Source organism: Pipistrellus kuhlii, unplaced genomic scaffold (assembly GCF_014108245.1).
Source record: "Pipistrellus kuhlii isolate mPipKuh1 unplaced genomic scaffold, mPipKuh1.p scaffold_m20_p_100, whole genome shotgun sequence".
In the NCBI taxonomy this organism is placed as follows: domain Eukaryota; kingdom Metazoa; phylum Chordata; class Mammalia; order Chiroptera; family Vespertilionidae; genus Pipistrellus; species Pipistrellus kuhlii.
The window spans coordinates 331,359-355,267 of NW_023425406.1; the positions used below are offsets into that span (position 1 = coordinate 331,359).

Consider the following 23,909-nt stretch of genomic DNA (forward strand, 5'->3'; position numbering starts at 1 on the left):
GCTTGCTCAGCTCAGGGACCTGGGGGGGGGGGGCGGTACGTGGGCAATGTGGAGGAGGAAGGTGGCAGGAGGACTATGGGAGCAGAAGGCCACAGGAGGGCTTGTGGGCCTGGGAATCACCCCCAGCCGCTCTCCTCAGGGGAAGCCAGGCCCCCTTTCCAACCCCAAATCCTGCTCCAGCCCCCGTCCCTAAGACCCAGGCCAGCCCTGCTTTGGGTGTTATTGCTCCCCTTCAAGTCCTAAAGGCCCACAGAAGGTCTCGCTCCGCGGTGGGGGTGGCAGGAGTCCCAATGGGGAGGAAGGAGTGGCCAGCTGGCCCCAAACTCTGAGGGTGCTATCTCTGCTCCGGCTGGGACTGAAGTGTGGGCCTAGGGGGTCATCCCCTGGTGGGCACAGAAGCAGGGCCTAGTGGGTCCAGGAGAAGCTTGGGCCCCTCCAGAATTGGGGCGCAAGGGGCAGGGGCCATGCAGACCAGAAGACCGGCCACCGCTCTTCACACCAGGAGCCATAACCAGCCCAGCCTGGGTTCCCCCAGGCCTGGAGCCCACGGGTTCCAAAGCTCAGCTCAGCACAGCACGGCGATTGCGGCCCGGTGGCGCCCTCTCCTGGCCAAGAGGCTCCCCTGCACCCTCTGACACCAGCCTTCCCCATAGGAAAGTGTGTGCTGGAAATACTGGGGGGACAGAATATGGGGAGATGTTGGAGGCGGCAGGCTGAGACTCTGGGCGCCCCCCCACCCCGCTCCCATCCCAGGCTACAGGCCTTCACTCGCCTGTGAGCCTTCCGGGCCTGGCCCTGACAACAGGGGCACTTGCAGCCCACCCCTGGGGTCCTGGAGACTTGGGTTCCCATGGGGCCTCCCACCAGCCCCCTCTGCTGGCAACCAGAGCTATACGCAGGCCCACCTCCAGGGTGGCAGAGCTGCTATTCCCGCTTTGGGGGAAGGGCGGGGACAGAAAGTTCTCAGACCACCTGGAGTTTGTGTGCCATGATCCACGGGAGCAGACGTGTGGGTGGCAGTGGGCAGTCTTTCCCACAGGTGATGCCCATCTCCTCCCTCTTCCCCCATCCCTGCCCCTTCCCCTTCCCCTTCCCTGCAATTCATCACCGGCCCCAGGCCCTTTGCTCTGTCTGTCTTTATTGATTTGGGGGAAACCGGAGGGGAGCCGGAGGCCACGACACAAGCGGGACCACCCACAGTCAGCGAAGCGCAGAACAGCGTGCAGGAAGGAGCCCCTGGAGCCTCGTCAGCGTCTAGAGGGGTTGTGGCAGCAACAGGGGAGGGGAGCCCCTGCGGACATGCCCCGCCAGCCCCTCGGCAAGGGCAGAGCCTGAGGGGTGCCCCCCTCCCACCCGAGTACCACGTGCTACGCACATCTCAAACTCTCCAACCAGAGGCCAGCCCCAGGGGGCGGGGATGGGGGAGAGGACTGAGAGGATCCATGGGAAGAGAATCGGGGGGTCAGTGCACTCAGCCTCAGCATCTGCCAGGGATGGAGGGAGAGAGAGAAGCAAACAAGGAAAGGAACAGTCAGGAGGCACCCCAGCCCACACCCCAGCCCGCTCCCCAACCCGCACTGTGCCCAGCTCCCAGTCAAGGCTCTCAGCTGCGGATGGAGCCCACTGGGTCGTGACACTGGGCCCCTCTCGCATCCTCATGGTGCCCGGGGTCCCCAGCCCTTGCTGGCCCCTCTCTCGTCTGCTCCTCCCGGAACCCTGGACTAACCCTCCCTTCCATCTGTGCCCTCTACCCTCAGCCCTCTGCTCTCTGGGGTCCACCCCGCTTAGCTCCTGGCCACACGGGGTGCCACACCCTCTATGCTCACCCAGCGCCACACCCTCTAAGCTCACCCAGGAACCACCTCCTCTTAGGGGGTGCAGGGCCCACCCCCACCTACCTGGGCATCACCAGTTGGAGGGCTGGCCGGCCCCGAGGCCGGGGTGGCTGTGGCGGGCCATCCTCCGCTCTGAGCCCTCCTCCCCCTCCGGGCTCTGCCCCAGCTTCCGGATGTGGCGCAGGAAAGAGGTGGCATTGAATGCTCGCTGCAGGGAGAGAGGGGTACCAGGCTATGACCGGCCCTGACCCCTGAGATTTCAAGGATCAAAGGGCTACTGGCGGCCTCCCTCTGAGGCTGAGGGATAGGCAGCCTGGAGCCAAAAAGGTCCACGGCCCGACCCATACTGACCTTCCAGTGGTTCCGGGCAAAATTCTTCTGGATCTGCTCGCTGACCGAGCCCAGAATGTCTTTGTCAAAGGCAGCATCTCCAGAGATCCTAGCGGGAGGCCAGGGGTCAGTGGGGGGTAGGGGTAGGGGGTTCTGAGGGTGTAGTCCCTCCCTCCAGCCCTGGGTCAGCTTGGCAGGGGTCCTACTCACCAAAGATGCTGCAAGGCCTGCTGGCACGTGAACCTCTTCTGCGGGTCTCGCTCCAGAAGGTGCCGGATGAAGTCTTTGGCTGGAGCAGGGAGGCCAGGTCAGCCCAGTCCCCTCCCCCCCCCCCCAATTCCCCTCCCCGCGCCCCCTTCTCTCTCTGAGCTCGGGGCCAGCCTCCAGCTCACCTGATTCAGAGATGTCATCCCAAAAGGGCGAGTCAAACTCGTAGCTGGCCCTCAGGATCTGGCTGAAGAGCTCGGGGTCGCTCTCGTCGTAGAAGGGAGGGTAGCCACACAGCCTGGCACCCACAGAGGAATCACCCAGCTGCCCAACCCTCCCCAACCCAGCAGGGGGGCGGGCGGGCGGGCAGAAGAAGAGCCTTCCCAGCGGTCACTCACAGGATGTAGGAGATGACACCCAGGGCCCACACATCTACGGCCTTCCCGTAGGGTTTCTGCTCCAAGAGCTCCGGGGCTGGGGGCCAGAGACAGACAGACGCGCACCCGCGCACGCACACGCCAGCCTTCAGCGCCGCCTGGCTCCGCCTAGTCGCCCCAAGGACGGCCAGCCACCTGCCCTGCCCCGGGCACCACAGCTCCCACAGGATCCCCCAGCCTCCTCAGGGAGCCCCCCCTCGCATACCCACATATCCTGGGGTCCCACAGGCCGTGCCCAGCATGTTGCCAGCCTGAATCTTGGACAGGCCGAAGTCAGAGACCATGATCTTGGAGTCCTCGAACGGCGTGGCATAGAGGAGGTTTTCAGGCTAGGACACACGGAAGGTCAGAGGTCAGCCCTGGCGTGGTCCTGGGGGCTGCGACCAGGGGCTGGGCCCCCTCAAGCCCCCCCTCCCAAGACCCTTGGCGCACAGGAGGCTGGGTAAGGCCCGGGCAAGGGGGTGAGAGGGCAGGCACCTTGAGGTCGCGGTGCACGATGCCCAAGCTGTGCAGGTAGGAGACAGCGCCCAGGACCTGGCCCACCAGGTGGCTGGCATCCTTCTCCGTGTAGGAGCCACGCTCCATGATGCGGTCGAACAGCTCGCCCCCAGTCACCCTGGGAGGAGCCGGTGCTGGTTGGAGCCAGGCCCCTCAGCCCCCGCTCCCCACCCAGCCCCCAGCCCGCCCTGCCCTCCTCACAGCTCCATGGCCAGGTAGAGGTGGGAGGGGCTCTCGTGGACGTCCTCCAGAGCCACGATGTTGGGGTGGCTGACCCTGCAACAGCAAGAAAAAGCCCTTGCAGCCCAGCCAGTGTGGCTCAGTGGTTGAGCATCAACCTATGAACCAGGAGGTCACGGTTCGATTCCCAGTCAGGGCACATGCCCGCGTTATGAGCTCCATCCCGTGTGAAACGGGCAGGAGGCAGCAGCTGATCAATGATTCTCTCATCAATGTTTCTATATCTCTCTCCCTCTCTCTGAAATCAATAAACAACAACCCTGCCCTAGCTGGTTTGGTGCAGTGGGTAGAGCATCGGCCTGTGACCTGAAGGGTCCCATGTTCGATTCCAGTCAAAACACATGCCCCGGTTTTGTGCTCAAGCCTCAGTAGGGGGCGTACAGGAGGCAGCCAATCAATGACTCTCTCTCATCATTGATATTTCTATCTCTCTCCCTCTCCCTTCCTCTTTGAAGTCAATAAAAATATATATTTTTTTAAAAAGCTCTTGGCCCAGCCAGCGTGGCTCAGTGATTGAGCGTTCACCTATGAACCAAGAGGTCTCGGTTCGATTCCTGGTCAGGGCACATGGCCAGGTTGTGGGCTCCATCCCTGTGGGGCGTGCAGGAGGCAGCCGATCAATGACTGATGTTTCTCTTATCATTGATGCTTCTCTCTCTCTCTCTCTCTCTCCCTCTCCCTCCCTCCCTCCCTCTCCTTTCCTCCCTGAAATCAATAAAAATATATATATATATTATTATTATTATTAAAATAAAAAATAAAAACCTTGTAAGCCACTGCAGCCTCCTCTAGCCTCGGGGCCTAGGGGTGCTTCCTTCCACCTTTGCCCCCTTCCCTACCACAGCCGCCCCTGCCCAATCCTGCAAGGGGCACAGAGGAGGCAGCGCCCTCCACCCCAGGGCACTGCCCCCCAGGCTTTCAGCAAGGCAGCCAGGGCCAGACACGCACCTACGGAGCACCGCGATCTCATTCTCCACCAGGGCCTCCTTGCCTCGAAGGGCCTTCTTGGAGATGCATTTCAGAGCCACAAGGTGCGAAGAGCCCCGCTCCTGGGCCAGCACCACCTCGGAGAAGGCACCCCTGCCGCGGAGACAGCGGAGGCAGGGAGGGAGAGGGCGAGATGGAGAGGCAGAGGCAGAGGAGGGGAGGAGAGGGGGGAGAGGGGGGGAAGCCCCCCCAAGCTGATGCAGACGAGGAGGCCCTCTCCATCCCAGGCCATTCATCCCACGCACACACGCCCACACAGTCTCTGACGCACACGCACTGACACTCATGCACACACAACACATTGGCAGCCACACTCACGAGCCCAGCTTCTCGCGGATCTCATAGACGCTGCTGATGTCCTCCGTCTGTTTCTTGAGCAGCAACATGTCTGGGCGGGGGAGGGGGGGCAAGGGAGAATTGGAGGGAGGCCCCCCACCCCAAGCCCAGCAGAGTGCTTCAACCACCCTCAGCGACAGCCCCATTCAAGAACACATGTCCCGTCAGGTCCCTACACCCTCCCCCAGCCCCCTACATCCCGCCCTTCCCCCACCGCCCAAATGGATGCTTCCCAGCGAGACCACCGCATACACCCCGTCCTCCCTCTCCCCCCCCCCATATGCCGCTGCGATCCCCAACGCCCCCCACCCCGATGGCGATGGCGATGGCGCCCAGACACCCGCTCTCTGCCGCCACACAACCGAGCCAGCCGCAATGAGCCGCCTTCCAGAAGGCTCCATGCACCCCCACCCCCGCCCCTCCGAGCCCACCCCCATCCGCAGCACCCAAACAGCCCTCCCTCGCCCCCAGGCCCGGACTTGCCACCCATCGCTCAGCGCCCACAGCCACACGCCACCCAGGCCAGCAGCCCGCCCGAGATGCACCTGCGACCCCAACGCACAGCCGCCTGCCACCGCTCCGGCCACCCACGCGGCTGCCCGGCGCCGCAGGGCGGGAGGGACTCCGCAGCCTGGGCCTCCCGCGTCCGGAGCTGCGTGGGCAGCGCGCGTTCGGGCCGGGGGCGCGCTGGCTATGACAGGTGTGCGCGGGGGCACGCGGGGGCGGCGGGCGAGGACTGCGGCGCGGGACCCCGCACGCCCCCGCCTGGGAGCGCCCGGTACCGACCTGGATCGGAGCCGCAGCGTCTCCTCCCGCAGTGGCCGCGGCGCAGAGCCCCCCGCCCGCCCGCCCGCCGGCCCCGCCCCCGCCGCACGCTCCCGCTCCCGCCCAATGCTGGCGGCCGAGCATGCCGTGGCGGCGCTGCAGGGCACCTTGTAAGGCAATCTACCGCCGCCGGCTGCCACCTCCCTCCCGGGTCATTCATGCCTGTTCCCACCGGCTCCGGCCCCCTGGCGGCCTGGCTGGGCCGGCCCCAGGGCCTTTGCACGGCCAACGTCCTCTATCCAGAAGTCTCTCCACCTGCGCACGCTGGCATGACTGTGAGCCTTCGGGTCTCTGCTCCTCAGGCCAAGTGGGCCAAAGCAGTCTCTCTCCCTAGCCCAGCCCTGCCACTGCCACTGCTGCCTCCCCCCCGCCCCCTTCACCTAAGCCCCATCGGCACTCAGTTGGACAGCCACAGCCTCCTCCCTGGGCTCCCTCCGCCCCCTGAACCCAGCCTTAACCTCTCCTACCCCGGTCTCCTCCCCACCCAGCGGCCGCAGCACTCCCTGCATTGAGATCATGTCACCCCTGGGCTTCCCATGTCACTCCAAGTCAAAGCCTGAGTCCTCACAGCGGCCCAAGCACTCTGTGAATCCTCACCTGAGGATATTTTTTCATTGATTTTTTAAAAATATATTTGTATTGATGTCAGAGAGGAAGGGAGAGGGAGAAAGAAACATCAATAATGAGAGAGAATCATTGATTGGCTGCCTCCTGCATGCCCCCTACTGGGGAATGGAAACTGGGCATGTGCCCTGACTGAGAATTGAACAGTGACCTCCTGGTTCATAGATCCATGCACACCCACTGAGCCACACCAGCTGGGCTCCACTGATTTTTAGAGAGTGTGGAAGGAGAAGAGACCAGAGAGAAAAACATTGATGTGAGAGAGACACATTAATTGGTTGCCTCCCGCACATGCCCCAGCCAATGCTGGGGCTCCAGCCTGCAACCGAGGTACAAGCCCTTGACTGAAATCAAACCCAGGACCGGTTAGTCCGGACTGATGCTCTATCCACTGAGCCAAACCAGCCAGGGCATGGCCTAAGGACTCTATGATGGGTCCCCTTTTCCCATCACTGCTCTGGCCCCTCTCCACCCACTGTCCCCTTTGCCCAAGCAGCCACACTCCAGCCACACTGGCCCCCCCAACACACTGCGCGCGCGTGGGGTGTGTACCATACGTGGCTCTCAGACACACTCACACACACCTGCTCCAGGCCTTTCACTCACTTCCTCTCTGCCCCAAATGCCGTTCACTCGGATAGCTGGCTGGTTTGCTCCCTCACTCCACCGGGTCTCAGCTCAAAGGTCACCTCTCTACACAGGCCTGCCCTGCCCCCTCCCGCAGCCCTGTCTTCAGAGCTTCCATCTCCTTCTTTGTTCCTCACCAGGACTTCCACTCCCTCAAAATGTGTCCGCTGACCCTCCCAGCCACCCCGGGGATGTGCTCAGGGAATGAGTGCTGGCTGACCAACTTCAATCCTTCAGCAACTAGTGGGTTCCTCCCACTCTGTCCCATGGGTTCTGGCGCACTTCCCAGGGGATCCAGGCCTCTCCGGGGATGGGGAGTGAGTGTCCCGACTCTTGACAGAGGAGTGCGGCCACACGAGCCAGAGCTGCAGGCTGTATTGCATCACAGGGTCCAGGAGAGACGCTGAATCTGTCTTCACAGGAGTTTGTAAGCCCGTGGCGTGGCACAAAGTCTTTGAGAGGAATCATGGGGCATACAGAGGTGTGTTTGTTCTTTGTGTTGTTTTTTTGTTTTGTTTTGTTTTGTTTTAATGCATTTTTATTGATTTCAGAGAAGAAGAAGGAGAGAGAGAGAGATAGGAACATCAATGATGACAGAAAGTCATTGATTGGCTGCCTCCTGCACACCCCACACTGCGGATGAAGCCTGCAACCCAGGCACATGTTCTGACCAGGAATTGAACCGTGACCTCCTGGTTCATAGGTTGCCATTCAAACACCGGCCGGGCAGGCAAAGGTTGTTTTTCTGTGTTGTTGTTGTTGTTGTTTTTTAATTATCTTCCCAGATCACAACTCCCACATGTACTCTGTCCAAAAATCTGTAAGTCTGAGAAGGACCCCTCCGGTTCTAGTCCCCGCCCCTTTCCCAATGGCCCCTCCCAGTTCACTCTAGAAGGCCCCAGGGGCCCCAGCACTCCGCAACATGGGCCTCATCCCAACTGCTCATCCTGCGAACGGGGTTTCCTCAGCTTACACCTGAGAAGAGTAAAGAGGAATGGCACTGACAGCGAGCCCCATCCACACTGGCAGTGAGTCCTGTTTGCACAGACAAGCCCATCTTGCTTGTTTGTTTGATGGTTATGCAGAAGAAACATGATCAGCCCGGCCAGCATGGCCCAGTGGTTGAGCATCCACCTGTGAACCCAGAGGTCAAGGTTCCATTCCCAGGCAGGCCATGTGCCCAAGTTGTAGCCAGATCTCCAGGAGGCACGGATCAGTGATTTTCATCATTGATGTCTCTCTCTTTCTCCTCTCTCTCTCTCTCTCCTTCTCTCTCTTTCTCTCTCTCTCTCTCCCTCTCTCCCTCTCTCCCTCTCTTGATCTCCCTTCCTTTCTGAAATCGATAATCTATATCAGAGCCCCATGGTCATGGGTTATAAGAAGAAATATAATATATACATATACATGTGTGTTTCAGAGAAGTGATGGAGAAATAACAGAAGACTGCCGCAGGGAGAGAGATGGCACGTGGAGACCTCTCTGAGGGGCTGCAGATGAAAAGAGGAGGCAGGAATTAAAGGGACCTCCCAAAGGGAGCCTGGGAGAGAAGAGCCAGCCGGCAGATTTGGACACAGTACCAGTTTACAAGTGGTTTTGATGTCATTGGGCTCCTATAAAAAGTGATTCCGAAATTTTTGTTTTAAGTCAGTATTTGCAATACACCAGAAATTACACCCCACAAGGATATTTTTCCATTGACTTTTATTTTTTATTTTTTAAAATATATTTTATTGATTTTTTAAAATATATTTTATTGATTTTTTACAGAGAGGAAGGGAGAGAGATGAGAGTTAGAAACATTGATGAGAGAGAGTCATTGATCAGCTGCCTCTTGCACACCCCCTACTGGGGATGTGCCCACAACCAAGGTACATGCCCTTGACCGGAATCGAACCCGGGTCCCTTCAGTCCCCAAGCCATCGCTCTATCCATTGAGCCAAACCGGTTTCGGCTAAAATATATTTTATTGATTTTTTTACAGAGAGGAAGAGAGAGGGATAGAGAGTTAGAAACATCGATCAGCTGCCTCTTGCACACCTCCTACTGGGGATGTGCCCGCAACCAAGGTACATGCCCTTGACCGGAATCGAACCCAAGACCTTTCAGTCCGTAGGCCGACTCTCTATCCATGAGCCAAACCAGTTTCGGCCCATTGATTTTTAGAGAGAGTAGAAGAGAGAGGGAAAGACAGAGAAAAATATAATGTGAAAGAAACACATTGATTGGTTACTTCCTCATGTGCCCTGACCAGGGCCTGGGTGAGGGCAGAGCCCACAACTGAGATAGATGCCCTTGACCAGGACTGAACTCAAAATGCTTTGGTCTGCAGGGCGACACTCCGTCCACTGAGCCAAACCCACTAGGGCCCCCCACAGCTGTTTAAATATCTGTTGAAATATTGTAGATGTGAACTTCAAGATGTGTGTGTGCACCCCTGGCCGATTTGGCTCAGTGGATAGAGCGTCACCCTGCAGACTGAAAGGTCCCAGGTTCGATTCCAGTCAAGGGCATGTACCTTTGTTGCGGGCACATCCCCAGTAGGGGGTGTGCAGGAAGCAGCTGATAGATGTTTCTCTCTCATTGATGTTTCTAACTCTATCCCTCTCTCTTCCTCTCTGTAAAAAATCAATAAAATATATATATTTTAAAAAGGTGTGTGTGTGTGTGTGTGTGTGTGTGTGTGTGTGTGTGTACGCGCGTGCGTATGCGCGAGCGCGTGCTCTGGGTGGTGGTAGATAAAGAGCTTTTTGAAAACAACCCATGAACCAGGAGATTACGGTTCGATTCCCCATTCAGGCCACATGCCCAGGTGGTGGGCTCGATCCCCAGTGTGGGGCGTGCAGGAGGCAGCCAATCAATGATTCTCTGTCATCATTGATGTTTCTGTCTCTCTCTCCCTCTCCCTTGCTCTCTCTGAAATCAATAAAAAATGTATTTTAAAAAAACACAACAGGAAAAGCATGGTCCATGAAACATAAAATGACAAACTGGACTGTATCAAAACTAAATGTTGGCTCTGCCAACAACACCGTTGAGACAAGGAAAAGACAAGCCACAGCCTGGGGGAAAGTCTCTGCAAAATGCATACGTGATAGAGGACTGGTATTCAAAACGCACAGGGAACTCTTCAAACCCAGCAATAAAAAAGCAAACGACTCAAAGATGAGCCAACGGTCTGAACAGTCACCGAAGAAGAATCCCAAAGGGCAGAGAGGCCCGTGGAAAGGTGCTCCACGCCACCAGTCACCAGGGAGCTGCCTCACAGCGAGGCGCCACCGGAGTGACTCAATTGGAGGAGCGTCGTCCCTGCACCCAGAGGTCGCTGTTGGATTCCAGGTCGGGGCACAGGGATGTGGCGCAGCTGGAACCTCCTGCATTGCTGCTGGGAAGGCGGCCAGTTTGGAAGGCAGTGTGGAGGTTTCTCACAAAGCTAAGCATGTTCTTGCGCGGCCCAGCAGTGGTGCTGCCTGCTCTTTCCCCAAAGGGGTTGAGCATTTCTGTCCACGCAAAAACCACAGCCAGATGTTTGCCACAGCTCTATTCAGAATCAGCAAGATGGGCAAGCAACCTAGATGTCTGTCCTTCAGTAGCTGAAGGGTTAAATAAACTATTTGGAATTATCTCCACGGAGCGTGTCTCTTTTCCCTTATTCATTTATTATTTAATCATTTATTTATAACTGGATATTTATTTTATATTTTTGGTTACAATCCAATACTACTCTATTTATTTTGTTGCTCAAATTGTTCCCGCATTAGGCAATGGGAGCTTTCAGCTGGTTCTTCTGTTCCTTTCTCATGCCCCCATCAGAGAGAGAGAGAGAGAGACAGAGAGAGAGAGAGAGAGGAGTACTTCTTTACTTTCTGGCACGACAGGCTGTTCCAAGCTCATGGTGTCTATTTTCTGCCCGAGCCATAGATTCAGCCATTTTTCCAAGGAACTCTTTATTGGATAATGGTGCTGGAAACCCAGGTGTGGGCTCCAGTGTGCTCATTGCTACTGGAGTATCATTGCTGTAGGCCCTCTCAGCTGATAGTACAAGGAAATATATGTGTAAACTGACCTATGCACAGACACATATCTATAAACATATCTATATATTTACACTGAGTGGCCAGATTATTATGATCTCTAAATGCATAATAATCTGGCCACTCATATATATATTAGAGGCCCGGTACATGAATTCGTGCATGGGTGGGGTCCAGCCAGCCTGGCCAGGGAGAGGGGACATGGGTGGTTGGTCGGCCTCCCTGCTGGTCGAACGCCTGGTCGAAGGGACAATTTGCATATTAGCCTTTTATTATATAGGATATACAAAGTGGCCAAATTGTTATGCGTTCAGAGGTCATAATAATCTGGCCACTCAGTGTATATATAAAAAGCTAATATGCAAAGTGTACCCTTGGGAGTTCGACCATGAGACCAGGAGTTTGGTCACTCACTATGACTGGTGCTGACCAGCTGGGGGCAGTGCAGAACATGGCAGGAGACCAGCAGTGGTGGCAGGGCGCTGAAGGAGCAGAGGAAGGAGGAGGTGAGGGGGTAGGGGAAGCCACGTTGTAGCAGCACATGGGTGGCAAGGGAAGGAGGAGGTGGGGGGACAGGAGAACCATGAAGTGGCGGTACTCATGTGGTGAGGGAAGGAGAAAGAGGGGAGGCAGAGAAGTGAGGAACCTGATGGGCCCTGATCGCTGGCCAGACCTAGGGACCCTACCTGTGCACGAATTTTGCATACCAGGCCTCTGGCATATACATAATATATAGATATAGGTGCATATATCTATAAACATGTCCTGTATAATAAAAGGGTAATATGCAAATCAACCAAAAAGTGGAATGACCAGTCACTATGACATGCACTGACCACCAGGGGGCAGACACTCGATGCAGGAGCTATCCCCAGGTGGTCAGTGCATTCCCACAGGAGGAGCTCCACTCAGCCACAAGCTGGGCTCACTGCTGGCAAACGCAGTGGCAGTGGCAGGAGCCTCTCCTGCCTCCGAGGCAGCACTAAGGATGTCCAACTGCCGGCTTAGGCCCATGCCCAGAGGGCTCCCAGACGGCAAAAGGGCATGGGCCAAGCTGAGGGACCCCCCCACCTCCAGTGCACGACTGTTGTGCACTGGCCTCTAGTATATACATATTGTAGAGATACAGATGCATATATCTATAAACCTATATATATACATAATATGTAGATACAAGTGCATATGTGTCTATACTAAGGTAAACATCCTATATAATAAAAGCCTAATATGTTAAGTGTCCAGTGGTCCAGTGGTCCGTTCAACCAATCAAAGCATAATATCCTAATGATATGCTAAGGCCACTCAACCGTTTGCTATGATGTGCACTGACCACCAGGGGGCAGACGCTCTAATCAGTAGGTTAGCTTGCTGCTGGGGTCTGGCCAATCAGGACTGAGTGAGACAGGCTGGACATGCCCTGGAGCCCTCTGGTGGTCCCTCCCCCACTAGCCAATCTCCCATGACCCCCACCCACCACCCACCCCAGCCCAGATTGTATACTGGTGGGGCCCCATGGCCTGGCCAATGCCCTCTCACAACCCAGGACCCCTCAGGGGATGTTAGAGAGCTGGGCTGAGGGACCCCACTGCTGCATGAATTCATGCACTGGGCCTCTATTAAGTTCATGCTGATGTCTCCAACTCTGATCCATCACCACATGGATCACTCTAGTACCTGCCCTCGCTTGTCTGTCTCTTCCCACCTCAACAGTGAAAACCCTGGCTCCCACCATCTGCCTTCATCGGCAAGTCCCAGCGCACCTGCAGGGCGGGTTCAGCCTCGTCAACACTTGCCCCCTCCGGAATCAACCTTGTCAACCGGAGTGCAGTGAGCACTGCGGGCCCTTTTGCCTCAGGTCTGACAGGCTCCACTCATTTCCACCGGGACTTAATCAGCCCCCTTCCCCGACCCCCTTCAGGGAGACGCATTTGTGCATTTGTCACACACACACAGATTCTTTGGTCACGGTCTACATTCCTTCCCGAATCCCCAACCTCTGAAAAATTATTTTCAAGCTGGCACATGTTAGATTTGCTCTTTCTGCTGTACTCTTCTCTGGGTTTGACATATGCAGAGAGTCAGGAAATCGGCATTAAGGCATCATACAGAGTAGTTTCATGGCCCGAATCACCTGGGCTTCCCTTAGTCAGACGCCACCTCTGCAAACCCCTGGAAACCACTGATCTGTTTCTGTCTCTATAGATTTGCTTTTTCTGAAATGTCATATACATGGAATCATACAGTCTGTAGCCTTTTTTAGTCTGGCTTTTTTCTCTTAGCAATATATAGTCAGTATTCATTCTTTTCTTTTCATGGTTTTAAAGCTCTTTCCTCTTTATAGCTGAACTAGAGACCCAGTGCACAAAAATTTGTGCAAGAGTAGGCCTTCCTTCCCCCAGCTTCCGGCACTGACTTCCCTCCAGCACCTGGAACCCGGGCTTCCCTCCTCTGGCCACCTGCAGGCATCCGGGACCTGGGCTGCTTCCCTCCTCCAGCCCCTGGCAGGCACCCGGGATCTGGCTTTGTCAGAAAGGATATCCGGAGCTGAAACCGGTTTGGCTCAGTGGATAAAGCGTCAGCCTGCGGACTGAAAGGTCCCATGTTCCATTCCGGTCAAGAGCATGTACCTTGGTTGTGAGCACATCCCCAGTGTGGGGTATGCAAGAGGCAGCTGATCGATGATTCTCTCTCATCGGTGTTTCTAACTCTCTATCCCTCTCTCTTCCCCTCTGTGAAAAATCAATAAAATATATATTTTTTAAATATATTAAAAAAAGAAAGAAAGAAAGGATATCCGGAAGACGCCCCATCTAATTAACATATTACCCTTTTATTGTTATATAGATAGTATTCCATTGTCTGGATGTATCATGGTTCATTCAACCCTTCAGCTACTGAAGGACAGACATCTAGGTTGCTTGCCCATCTTGCTGATTCTGAATAGAGCTGTGGCAAACATCTGGCTGTGGTTTTTGCGTGGACAGAAATGCTCAACCCCTTTGGGGAAAGAGCAGGCAGCACCACTGCTGGGCCGCGTAAGAACATGCTTAGCTTTGTGAGAAACCTCCACACGGCCTTCCAAAGTGGCCGCCTTCCCAGCAGCAATGCAGGAGGTTCCAGTTGCGCCACATCCCTGTGCCCCGACCTGGAATCCAACAGCGACCTCTGGGTGCAGGGACGACGCTCCTCCAATTGAGTCACTCCGGTGGCGCCTCGCTGTGAGGCAGCTCCCTGGTGACTGGTGGCGTGGAGCACCTTTCCACGGGCCTCTCTGCCCTTTGGGATTCTTCTTCGGTGACTGTTCAGACCGTTGGCTCATCTTTGAGTCGTTTGCTTTTTTATTGCTGGGTTTGAAGAGTTCCCTGTGCGTTTTGAATACCAGTCCTCTATCACGTATGCATTTTGCAGAGACTTTCCCCCAGGCTGTGGCTTGTCTTTTCCTTCTCTCAACGGTGTTGTTGGCAGAGCCAACATTTAGTTTTGATACAGTCCAGTTTGTCATTTTATGTTTCATGGACCATGCTTTTCCTGTTGTGTTTTTTTAAAATACATTTTTTATTGATTTCAGAGAGAGCAAGGGAGAGGGAGAGAGAGACAGAAACATCAATGATGACAGAGAATCATTGATTGGCTGCCTCCTGCACGCCCCACTCTGGGAATCGAGCCCACCACCTGGGCATGTGGCCTGAATGGGGAATCGAACCATGATCTCCTGGTTCATTGGTCGATGCTCAACCACTGAGCCACATGGGCTGGGCTTTCTGTTGCATTTAAAAACTCATCACTAAGCCAAGGTAAAGAGGTTTTCTTCTGTGTTATCTTCTAGAAGTTTAGCATTTTACGTTGATGTCTATGGGCCACTTTGAGTTCATTTTTCTGTAAGGGGTGCCCTGAAAGGATTTTCAAAAAGCTCTTTATCTACCACCACCCAACGCGCGCGCGCACGCGCGCGCACACACACACACACACACACACACACACACACCTTGAAGTTTATATCTACAACATTTCAACAGTTAATTAAACACCTGTGAGGGGGTGGGCCTAGCCAGTTTGGCTCAGTGGATAGATTGTTGTCCCAGGTTCAATTCTGGTCAAGGGCATGTACCTTGGTTGCAGGTTTTGCCCTAGTCCAGCCCCTAGTCAGGGCTCGTGCAGGAGGCAACCAATTAATGTGTTTCTTTCACGTTGATATTTCTTCTGTCTTTCCCTCTTTCTTCTACTCTCCCTAAAAATCAATGGAAGCCCTAGCCGGTTTGCTCAGTGGATAGAGCATCAACTTTCAGAATGAAAGGTCCTGGGTTTGATTCTGACCAAGGACACATGTCCAGGTTGGGGGGTCAACCCCCAGTGTGGGGCATGCAGGAGGCAGCCAATCAATGATTCTGTCTCATCACTGATGTTTCTATCTCTCTCTCCCTCTCCCTTCCTCTCTGAAATCAATAAATAAATATATTTAATAATAATAATAATAATAATAATAATAAAATAAATTAAAAACCTATGCCTGCCTGACCAATGGAATACTATCCTATATAATAAAAGGGTAATATGCAAATCAACCAAACAGTGGAATGACCAGTCGCTATGACATGCTCTCACCACCAGGGGGCAGACGCTCAATGTAGGAGCTGACCCTGGCAATTAGTGTTCTCCCACAGGGGGAGCACTGCACAACCACAAGCAGGACTGACGGCTGGGGAGTGCAGGTGCCTAAGCCATTAGTCAGATACCCCCCAAAGGGCTCCCGAACTGCAAAAAGGACCCCACTCCCGGGAGTGCACCAATGCCATGCACTGGGTCTCTAGTTCAGCTATAAAGAGGAAAGAGCTTTAAAACCATGAAGAGAAAAGAATGAATACTGACTATATATTGCTAAGTGAAAAAAGCCAGTCTAAAAAAGGCTACAGACTATATGATTCCATGTATATGACATTTCTGAAAAAGCAAATCTATAGAGACAGAAACAGATCAGTGGTTTCCAGGGGTTTGCAGAGGTGGCGTCTGACTAAGGGAAGCCCAAGGTGATTCGGGCCATGAAACTATTCTGTATGATGCCTTAATGCTGATTTCCTGACTCTCTGCATATGTCAAACCCAGAGAAAAGTACAGCAGAAAGAGCAAATCTAACATGTGCCAGCTTGAAAATAATTTTTCAGAGGTTGGGGATTCGGGAAGGAATGTAGACCGTGACCAAAGAATCTATGTGTGTGTGACAAATGCACAAATGCGTCTCCCTGAAGGGGGTCAGGGAAGGGGGCTGATTAAGTCCCGGTGGAAATGAGTGGAGCCTGTCAGACCTGAGGCAAAAGGGCCCGCAGTGCTCACTGCACTCCAGTTGACAAGGTTGATCCCGGAGGGGGCAAGTGTTGACGAGGCTGAACCCGCCCTGCAGGTGCGCTGGGACTTGCTGATGAAGGCAGATGGTGGGAGCCAGGGTTTTCACTGTTGAGGTGGGAAGAGACAGACAAGCGAGGGCAGGTACTAGAGTGATCCATGTGGTGAAGGATCAGAGTTGGAGACATCAGCATGAACTTATATTTACCTTAGTATAGATACAGATGTATCTACATATTATGTATATATAGGTTTATAGACATATGCATCTGTATCTATGTGATATGTGTATGTTTTTAGGTCTATGAATCTGTATCTCCATATTATGTGTATATAGACACACACACACACACACACACACACACACACACACACACATTGAGTGGCCAGATTATTATGATCTCTGAACGCATAATAATCTGGCCACTCAGTGTAATTCCTATATAATAAAAGGCTAATATGCAAATTGTTCCCTGGACCAGGAGTTTGACCAGCAGGCAGGCCAGCCAACTGGCCAATGGAATACTATCCTGTATAATATAATAAAAGGGTAATATGCAAATCAACCAAACATTGGTCAGTATGTCCCTTGGACTCCACCCATACACAAATTCATGAGAGAGAGAGAAAGAGAGACCAGGTTATTATGCGTTCAGAGATCAAAATAATCTGACCACTCAGTGTGTGTGTGTGTGTGTGTGTGTGTGTGTGTGTGTGTGTGTGTGTGTTTATAGATATGTGTATGTGCATAGGTCAGTTTACACATATATTTCCTTGTACTGTTGGCTGAGAGGGCCTACAGTAATGATACTCCAGAAGCAATGAGCACACTAAAGCCCACACATTGGTTTCCAGCACCATATCCTAATATATAAAAACCCTGGTTCATAACAACCAGTAATGGCTGAAGGCTGACCCACCAGAAGTCAGTGCTGGCCCCGCCACCAGGCAAGCAGATAGGGGCAATCAGGCAGGCATGCAGAGTGGCTATGGGTGATCAGGTAGGCAGAAGGCCCCTCACAGGGTTGGCCCTGCCCCCCAGCAAAGAAATAGGGAGGCCCAGGCCACCCAAGCCATTGCACCCCAGCCTGTTGCCTGCAGAGGGAGAATTTCGTGCACCAGGCCTCTAGTGTGTGCGTGTGTGTGTGTGTGTGTGTGTGTGTGTGTGTGTGTCTTACCTAATAAAAGAGAAACATGCAAAATTAACCATCACTCTGCCACGCCCACAGCCAATCAGATCGAGTATACAAATTAACCAAACAAAAATGTAGGTTAATTTGCATATGCAGAGCAGAGAGGCTGGGAGGGGCCTGACGCCTGGTATGTGGGGAAGCGGGCTGTGGAGGGAGCTACTGGAGTGGTGCTTGGGACAGAAGCGAGGACTTCCTGGCTCCCTGCTCCCAGGTGGTGGGGAAAGAGGGACATACCAGCTCCCAAGGAGGCCAGGGAACAGAGACGTGCTGGTTCCTGGGCGGCTTGGAGTGAAGCCAGGGGAAGGAAGGCCTATTCTTGCATGAATATCCTGCAATGGGCCTCTAGTGTGTATATATTATGCTAAGTATTCTTCCCTCTGTCCAGGCAATGATGTCATGTAGCAACACCTGGCTTCCTCTCCTTAGCAACCACTAGCCTCCCTGCAGTTTCTTCATCCCAGAAACACCAGGTGGAAACACTCTACACTTTAATCAAATATCTGTGAAGTGCTTTCCTGTACCTCATCTCATTTGATCCTCACAGAAGTCCTAGAGTAGTTAAATAGGAGACTAGGTGGAATCCTATTTTCTTTTCATTAGCCGGAAAACAGAGATTTAGAAAGCTTAGAAACTTGGCCCGACTGAAAAGAAGTAAGAAATGGTGGACCTTAAAAATGACTTCAGGTTTTCTCACTGTGCAGAATATAGTCAAACACTGCTGCAGTTAAATATTTTACTCTTTGTTCTCCCTGCGTGATCTATAATAACAATCTGCTTTGTGTTGATATTTACTGCTGTGTTGCTGACAATTACCTGAAAGAGAAGTTGGGGTGCTTCACTGGGCTGGAAAAAGTTTAGCTACATCAGAAAGCAGGTCTAATTAAGCAAGTTTGTTCTATATCTATAAAAGGCTACATTGACTTATGCATGTGCGATACATAAAAAGCTCTCACTTGCGCCAATCACACACGTGTGTTTTGGTCTGTCATTGTTGATTGTGAATTTGGTTCACACTTCTATTATAGAGAAAGTGCAAATAGTGATATTAAAATATTTCTTCTAATTAAGTTCTTTTCAATGTGCAGGAATCCGTGCACCAGGACACTAGTAAAGGGCTCCTTGGGAAAATGGCTGATTCTGCAGCTGGGACAGAAAATAGTCACGATGAGCCTGGACAACCCTGTAGTGGCGTAAAGAAGTATTCCCTTTCTCTCTCTCTCTCTCTCTCTCTCTCTCTCTCTCTCACACACACACACACACACACACACACACACACACACAGTGATGGAGGTATGACAAAGGGACACAAGAACCAACTGAAAGCTCCCATTGCCTAAAGTGGGAACAATTTGAGCAACAAATTGAGTAGTATTGGGTTATAGCCAAAAGTATAAAATAAATATCCAGTTATAAATTACTAAATAGTAAATAAATAGGGGGTAAGAGACACGCTCTGTGCAGATAATTTCAAAGAATTATTTTTTTTTTAAAGACACATTTTAAAAATATATATTTTATTGATTTTTCACAGAGAGGAAAGGAGAGGGATGGAGAGTTAGAAACATCGATGAGAGAGAATCATCAATCAGCTGCCTCCTGCACACCCCCTACTGGGGATGTGCCTGCAACCAAGGTACATGCCCTTGACTAGAATTGAACCTGGAACCCTTCAGTCCACTGGCTGACAGTCTATCCACTGAACCAAACCAGTTAGGGCTCCAAAGAATTTAAAATATATACTCAATATATATATATATATATATATATATATATATATATATATATATATATATATAAATATATATATATATATATTTTTTTTTTTTTAAGAGAGGGAGAGATAGAAACATCAATGATGAGAGAGAATCATTGATTGGCTGCCTCCTGCATCCCCCCCACTGGGGATTGAGCCCGCAACCTGGGCATGTGCCCTGACCAGGAATCAAACCGTGACCTCCTGGTTCTTAGGTCTGTGCTCAACCACTGAGCATGCTAGTCACCTCCAAATAATTGTTTAAATATGTTTCTATTGATTTCAGAGAGGAAGAGAGAAGGAGGGAGGTTCATAGTTTGATGCTCAACCTCTGAGCCACATCAACTGGGCAATTCCGAACAATTTATGTAGATACTTCCCCAACCCCCATAGGGGAGCATAGCCTTCTGTCCTCAAGTACACTTTGCTGCAAAGTACACTTTGGTCCAAAAAGGACACAATCCAAGCATGGAACTTTGCTAGGATGTGATGGGAAGGGTGCTTCACCTCCGAAGTCCTCCTCTCTCTCTCTTTTAAATATATTTTATTGATTTTTTTACAGAGAGGAAGGGAGAGAGATAGAGAGAAACGTCGATGAGAGAGAATCATCGACCAGCTGCCTCTTGCACACCCCCTACGTGGGATGTGCCCGCAACCAATGTGCATGCCCCTGACCGGAATCGAACCTGGGACCTTTCAGTCCGCAGACCAACGCCCTACCACTGAGCCAAACTGGTTTCGGCTCTTTTTTAATATATTTTATTGATTTTTTACAGAGAGGAAGAGAGAGGGATAGAGAGTTAGAAACATCGATGAGAAAGAATCATCGATCAGCTGCCTCCTGCACACCCCCTGCTGAGGATGTGCCCGCAACCAAGGCACATGCCCTTGACCAGAATTGAACCCGGGACGTTTCAGTCCGCAGGCTGACGCTCTATCCACTGAGCCAAACCGGTTTCGGCCTCTTCTCCCTCTTTTTAAAAAATCTGTTTTTATTGATTTCAGGGAGAGGGAGAGAGAGCTGGAAACATCGATAATGAGAGAGAATCGCTGATCAGCTGCCTCCTGCGTGCCCTACACGGCGAATCCTGCCCACAGCCAGGAATTGAACCGTGACCTCGTGATTCATAGGTCAACACTCAACCACTGAGCCACGCCGCCCGGGCTGCAATCCTCTTCTCAATAGCCATTCTGTCTCCTTGGGACAGAAACAGCAGACAAACCCCGAGAAACAGTCCCCCATCTGAGAGGACAGTCACAGCCAAGAGGAGTGTAAGGAGACATGACTAATGCAGTGTGGGATCCCGGGACAGAAAACGGACCTGATAGGAAAGCCAAGGGACTCTGAATAAGACTACAGACTGGAGTTAATCACAGTATACAAAGTTGATGATTGTGACAAATGACCAGACCAATGTCAAATGCTAGGTGTGGGAGTGTGGGAATGCACTGCTACCGCGGCCGTCTATCTGTATATCTGATCTGAAGCCGTTCTGAAATAAAAGTTTATTTGCAACATAAAAAGGAATTTACAAATCCTCGCAGGGGTGTGTGCGCAGCAGTGAATAGGGTTGCTGCGCAGGGGCGGGGGTCAGGGTCCCTCCCCTCCCGGCCCCCTGGCTTGTGGCCGGCCTGGCGCCATCCTCCCCTCGCTGGCTGTGGGAAGCACAAAGCCCTTCAAGGTGGATGGCAGCCTTCCCTTTGTTCCCAGCTAATTCTAATTGCAAAGCTCCCAGAGCGGGCAGCCCGCTGCAGAGGCGGGGCCCCTCACCCTCCAGCCGCTGGGTCCTGGTGGGGCTAACCCACTGCCCAGGGCAGGGCACCCTGCCACCCAGCCTGATTCTTTGGTCCACTCGGTGGGGCCTGCAGCCACCGGTGGCAACGGACACTGGGTCCAGTTCTCAGGCCTCCCTGGACAATGGGAGCCCGCCTTCCAGTACTCCCTCCTCCCCTCACCCTCCTCCTGGGCTTACCCCACCCCCACCCCCACCAGCCTTTGAAAAGCTTCCCACCATGGCGGCTGTCTGGGGAACACAGCCCACACTGAGGACGGGAGGTTACGCTCCTCCTTGGGGGCCCGGCAAGTGTCTCCCCCCCCCCCTCCCGCACCTGCTCCAGAACCAGCCCCACAGGGCCATGCACACAGGGACGGGCAAGACAGGCAGAGGCTTAGACGGGGCTGGCAGGGACAGGCCCTGAGCTGGGGTCCTGAGGCGTCCTCCCCAGCAGCTGCTGGGCCGTGGGTGGGGGCAAGGTACGCCTCCCCGAAGCCCTGAGGATGCGCCAAGAACGCGAGGCCTGGAAACGCCCCGTTGCCTTTGTTCCGCTCAGGTGCGCAGCGGGCCTCAGCCAACTGCCCTGGGAACACTGTGGCTCAGCCGCTCACACAGGCTGCAGGGGATCCGCACACCAGGAGCCAGCACTGTGGCCCCCAGCTCCCACTTGGGGGAGACTCTGGCCTGAGACAACGGGTTCTTGCACTTTGAGCCCCACAGAAGCCCAGCTGCCCTGGCTGCGCACCAGGGCGGGCTAGGGTCAGAGGGTTCCCTCGCCTTCCCCTCTAACCTCCTGGAACGTGTGGCAGCTGAGCTGAGTCCTACAGGGCCAGAGGGCAGTTGGCAAAGAAGAGGTGCCCCAGGCAGTGGGCCCCCACCAGGGCCAAGAGAAGAGAGGACAGCTTGGGAGGCAGCTGCTTTTCAGTGCTGGGGGGCCCTTGGGCCAGTGCTGGTGCCCGATCTTGCAGCCAAGGAGAGGAATTGACCTTGAGCTGCACTGTGAAGACAGAGAGCGGGTGGGGAGGCTGACTAGTCAGAGGCGTGGTGACACTGCATGCCTGAGGAAGACTGGGGGGCGGGGAGAGGCGTGGCACTGTCTGGTCTGGCAGCCCGTTGCACTCCCCTCCAGATGAGGAGCCCCCTGCATCAACATCTGGAGACAGACACCTTTTTTTTTTTTTTTTTTTTTTTTTTTAATATGTATTCCCTACAGCATTCACAGTTCACTCGAGGAAAAGTTCAGTTCTTTTTTTTTTATTTTTTTATTTTGTAGAGAGCCACTGAGAAGGCATATGGACATTCTTTTAATTCTTATCAGCTGAGCTGGAGGGCACTGGCAGAATCCTGTTTTTGTGTTTTTGTTTTGTTTTGTTTTTTAAATATATTTTATTGATTTTTTTACAGAGAGGAAGAGAGAAGGATAGAGAATTAGAAACATCTATGAGAGACATCGATCAGCTGCCTCTTGCACATCCCCCACCGGGGATGTGCCCGCAACCAAGGTATATGCCCTTGACTGGAATCAAACCTGGGACCTTTCAGTCCCCAGGCCAACGCTCTATCCACTGAGCCAAACTGGTTTCGGCAGAATCCTGTTATCAGTACTGATTTCTTAATCCATGTGCTTGGAATGAGGAATAAATAGGACCTTGACTCACCCGTGTCTTGATATGCTAAATCTTGTACCAAAAAATAAGGAGTTTATCCAGATTTTGATGAATAGGATCTGGGCACACCCCAAACTCCTTTTAACCTTATACTCCCCTTTGGAAGCCAATAAATATGCTGTGTTGTCTGTGGTGTGTGGGACTGTCTCGACCAGAGAGATGGCACCCACCTAGCTCCCAGCTTTATGAATCTATTTCTGCCTCTTGTCTCTTTCTCTTTCTTTCTCTAATTTCTTAATCCCCAGCTTCTCCCCTGAGAAACCTGTTGTTTTTCTGTGGGGGACATGGAAAAAGGAGAAACACCACATTTTTAAATATATTTTATTGATTTTTTTGCAGAGAGAAAGAGAGAGGGATAGAGAATTAGAAACATCAATGAGATAGAATCATCGATTAGCTGCCTCCTGCACACACACACACACTGGGGATGTGCCCACAACTAAGGTACATGACCCTGACCAGAATCAAACCTGGGACCCTTGAGTCTGCAGGCCAACGCTCTATCCACTGAGCCAAACCGGTTTCGGCTTCTTTTTCTTTTTTTTTCCATAGTTCATGCCACTTTAATTGACCTGAATAAAACGAAACCTAACCAACTTGCAAACACTGATTTAGTGCTAGCATCCCTCAACAATGGCAGTGGAAATTCTACAAGTAGAATTTGTAACCTTTCACACGGAAGGCACTTACTCCACCGCTAAGTTAAATTCTATGCCAACAATGAGCTTCACACGCAAGCCACAATATGTTGCCCATATTGTTGTGCCCTGTCATTCAATCTCACTCATACAACTTTCCATTTCTTGTTTTTTGTTGTTGTTGTTGTTTTTTACACTGTACTAGGATAGAATGAACCACCTCAGTAGCTTATGAGGCTTATACATTTCTTTTTTTTTTAATATTTTATTGATTTTTTACAGAGAGGAAGGGAGAGAGATAGAGAGATAGAGAAATGTCGATGAGAGAGAAACACCGACCAGCCGCCTCCTGCACACCCCCCAACGGGAATGTGTCCGCAATCAACGTACATGCCCCTTGACCGGAATCGAACCCGGGACCCTTCGGTCCGCAGACCGACGCTCCACCGCTGAGCCAAACGGTTTTGGCAAGGCTAATACATTTCTAAGACCACAATTATTGATACTTTAGCAAACCTGGTTCCCTTCACTTCTGCAACATCATGCAGAGTTAGTGATCGAATTTGCAC

The 23,909-nt window shown here is 52.6% G+C and overlaps 1 protein-coding gene and 1 pseudogene across 2 annotated transcripts; both read right to left on the reverse strand.

Moving 5' to 3' along the window:
- Window positions 1–1,121: 1,121 nt before the first annotated feature.
- PNCK (pregnancy up-regulated nonubiquitous CaM kinase) lies at window positions 1,122–5,707 on the reverse strand. Of its 2 annotated transcripts, none has more exons than XM_036430005.2 (12): window positions 5,657–5,707; window positions 4,853–4,922; window positions 4,496–4,627; window positions 3,509–3,583; window positions 3,287–3,425; window positions 3,015–3,138; window positions 2,771–2,846; window positions 2,558–2,670; window positions 2,376–2,454; window positions 2,187–2,274; window positions 1,899–2,043; window positions 1,122–1,484 (listed from the first exon to the last, which is right to left on the reverse strand). In XM_036430005.2, exons 2-11 carry the CDS (start codon window positions 4,918–4,920, stop codon window positions 1,906–1,908), a joined length of 1,032 nt encoding a protein of 343 aa, XP_036285898.1. In that variant the 5' UTR covers window positions 4,921–4,922; window positions 5,657–5,707; the 3' UTR covers window positions 1,122–1,484; window positions 1,899–1,905. The 2 variants fall into 2 exon arrangements, with proteins under 2 accessions (XP_036285898.1, XP_036285897.1); XM_036430004.2 differs by lacking the exon at window positions 5,657–5,707 and adding an exon at window positions 5,416–5,592.
- Window positions 5,708–23,758: 18,051 nt separating this feature from the next.
- On the reverse strand, window positions 23,759–23,909 carry LOC118714718 (annotated as a pseudogene).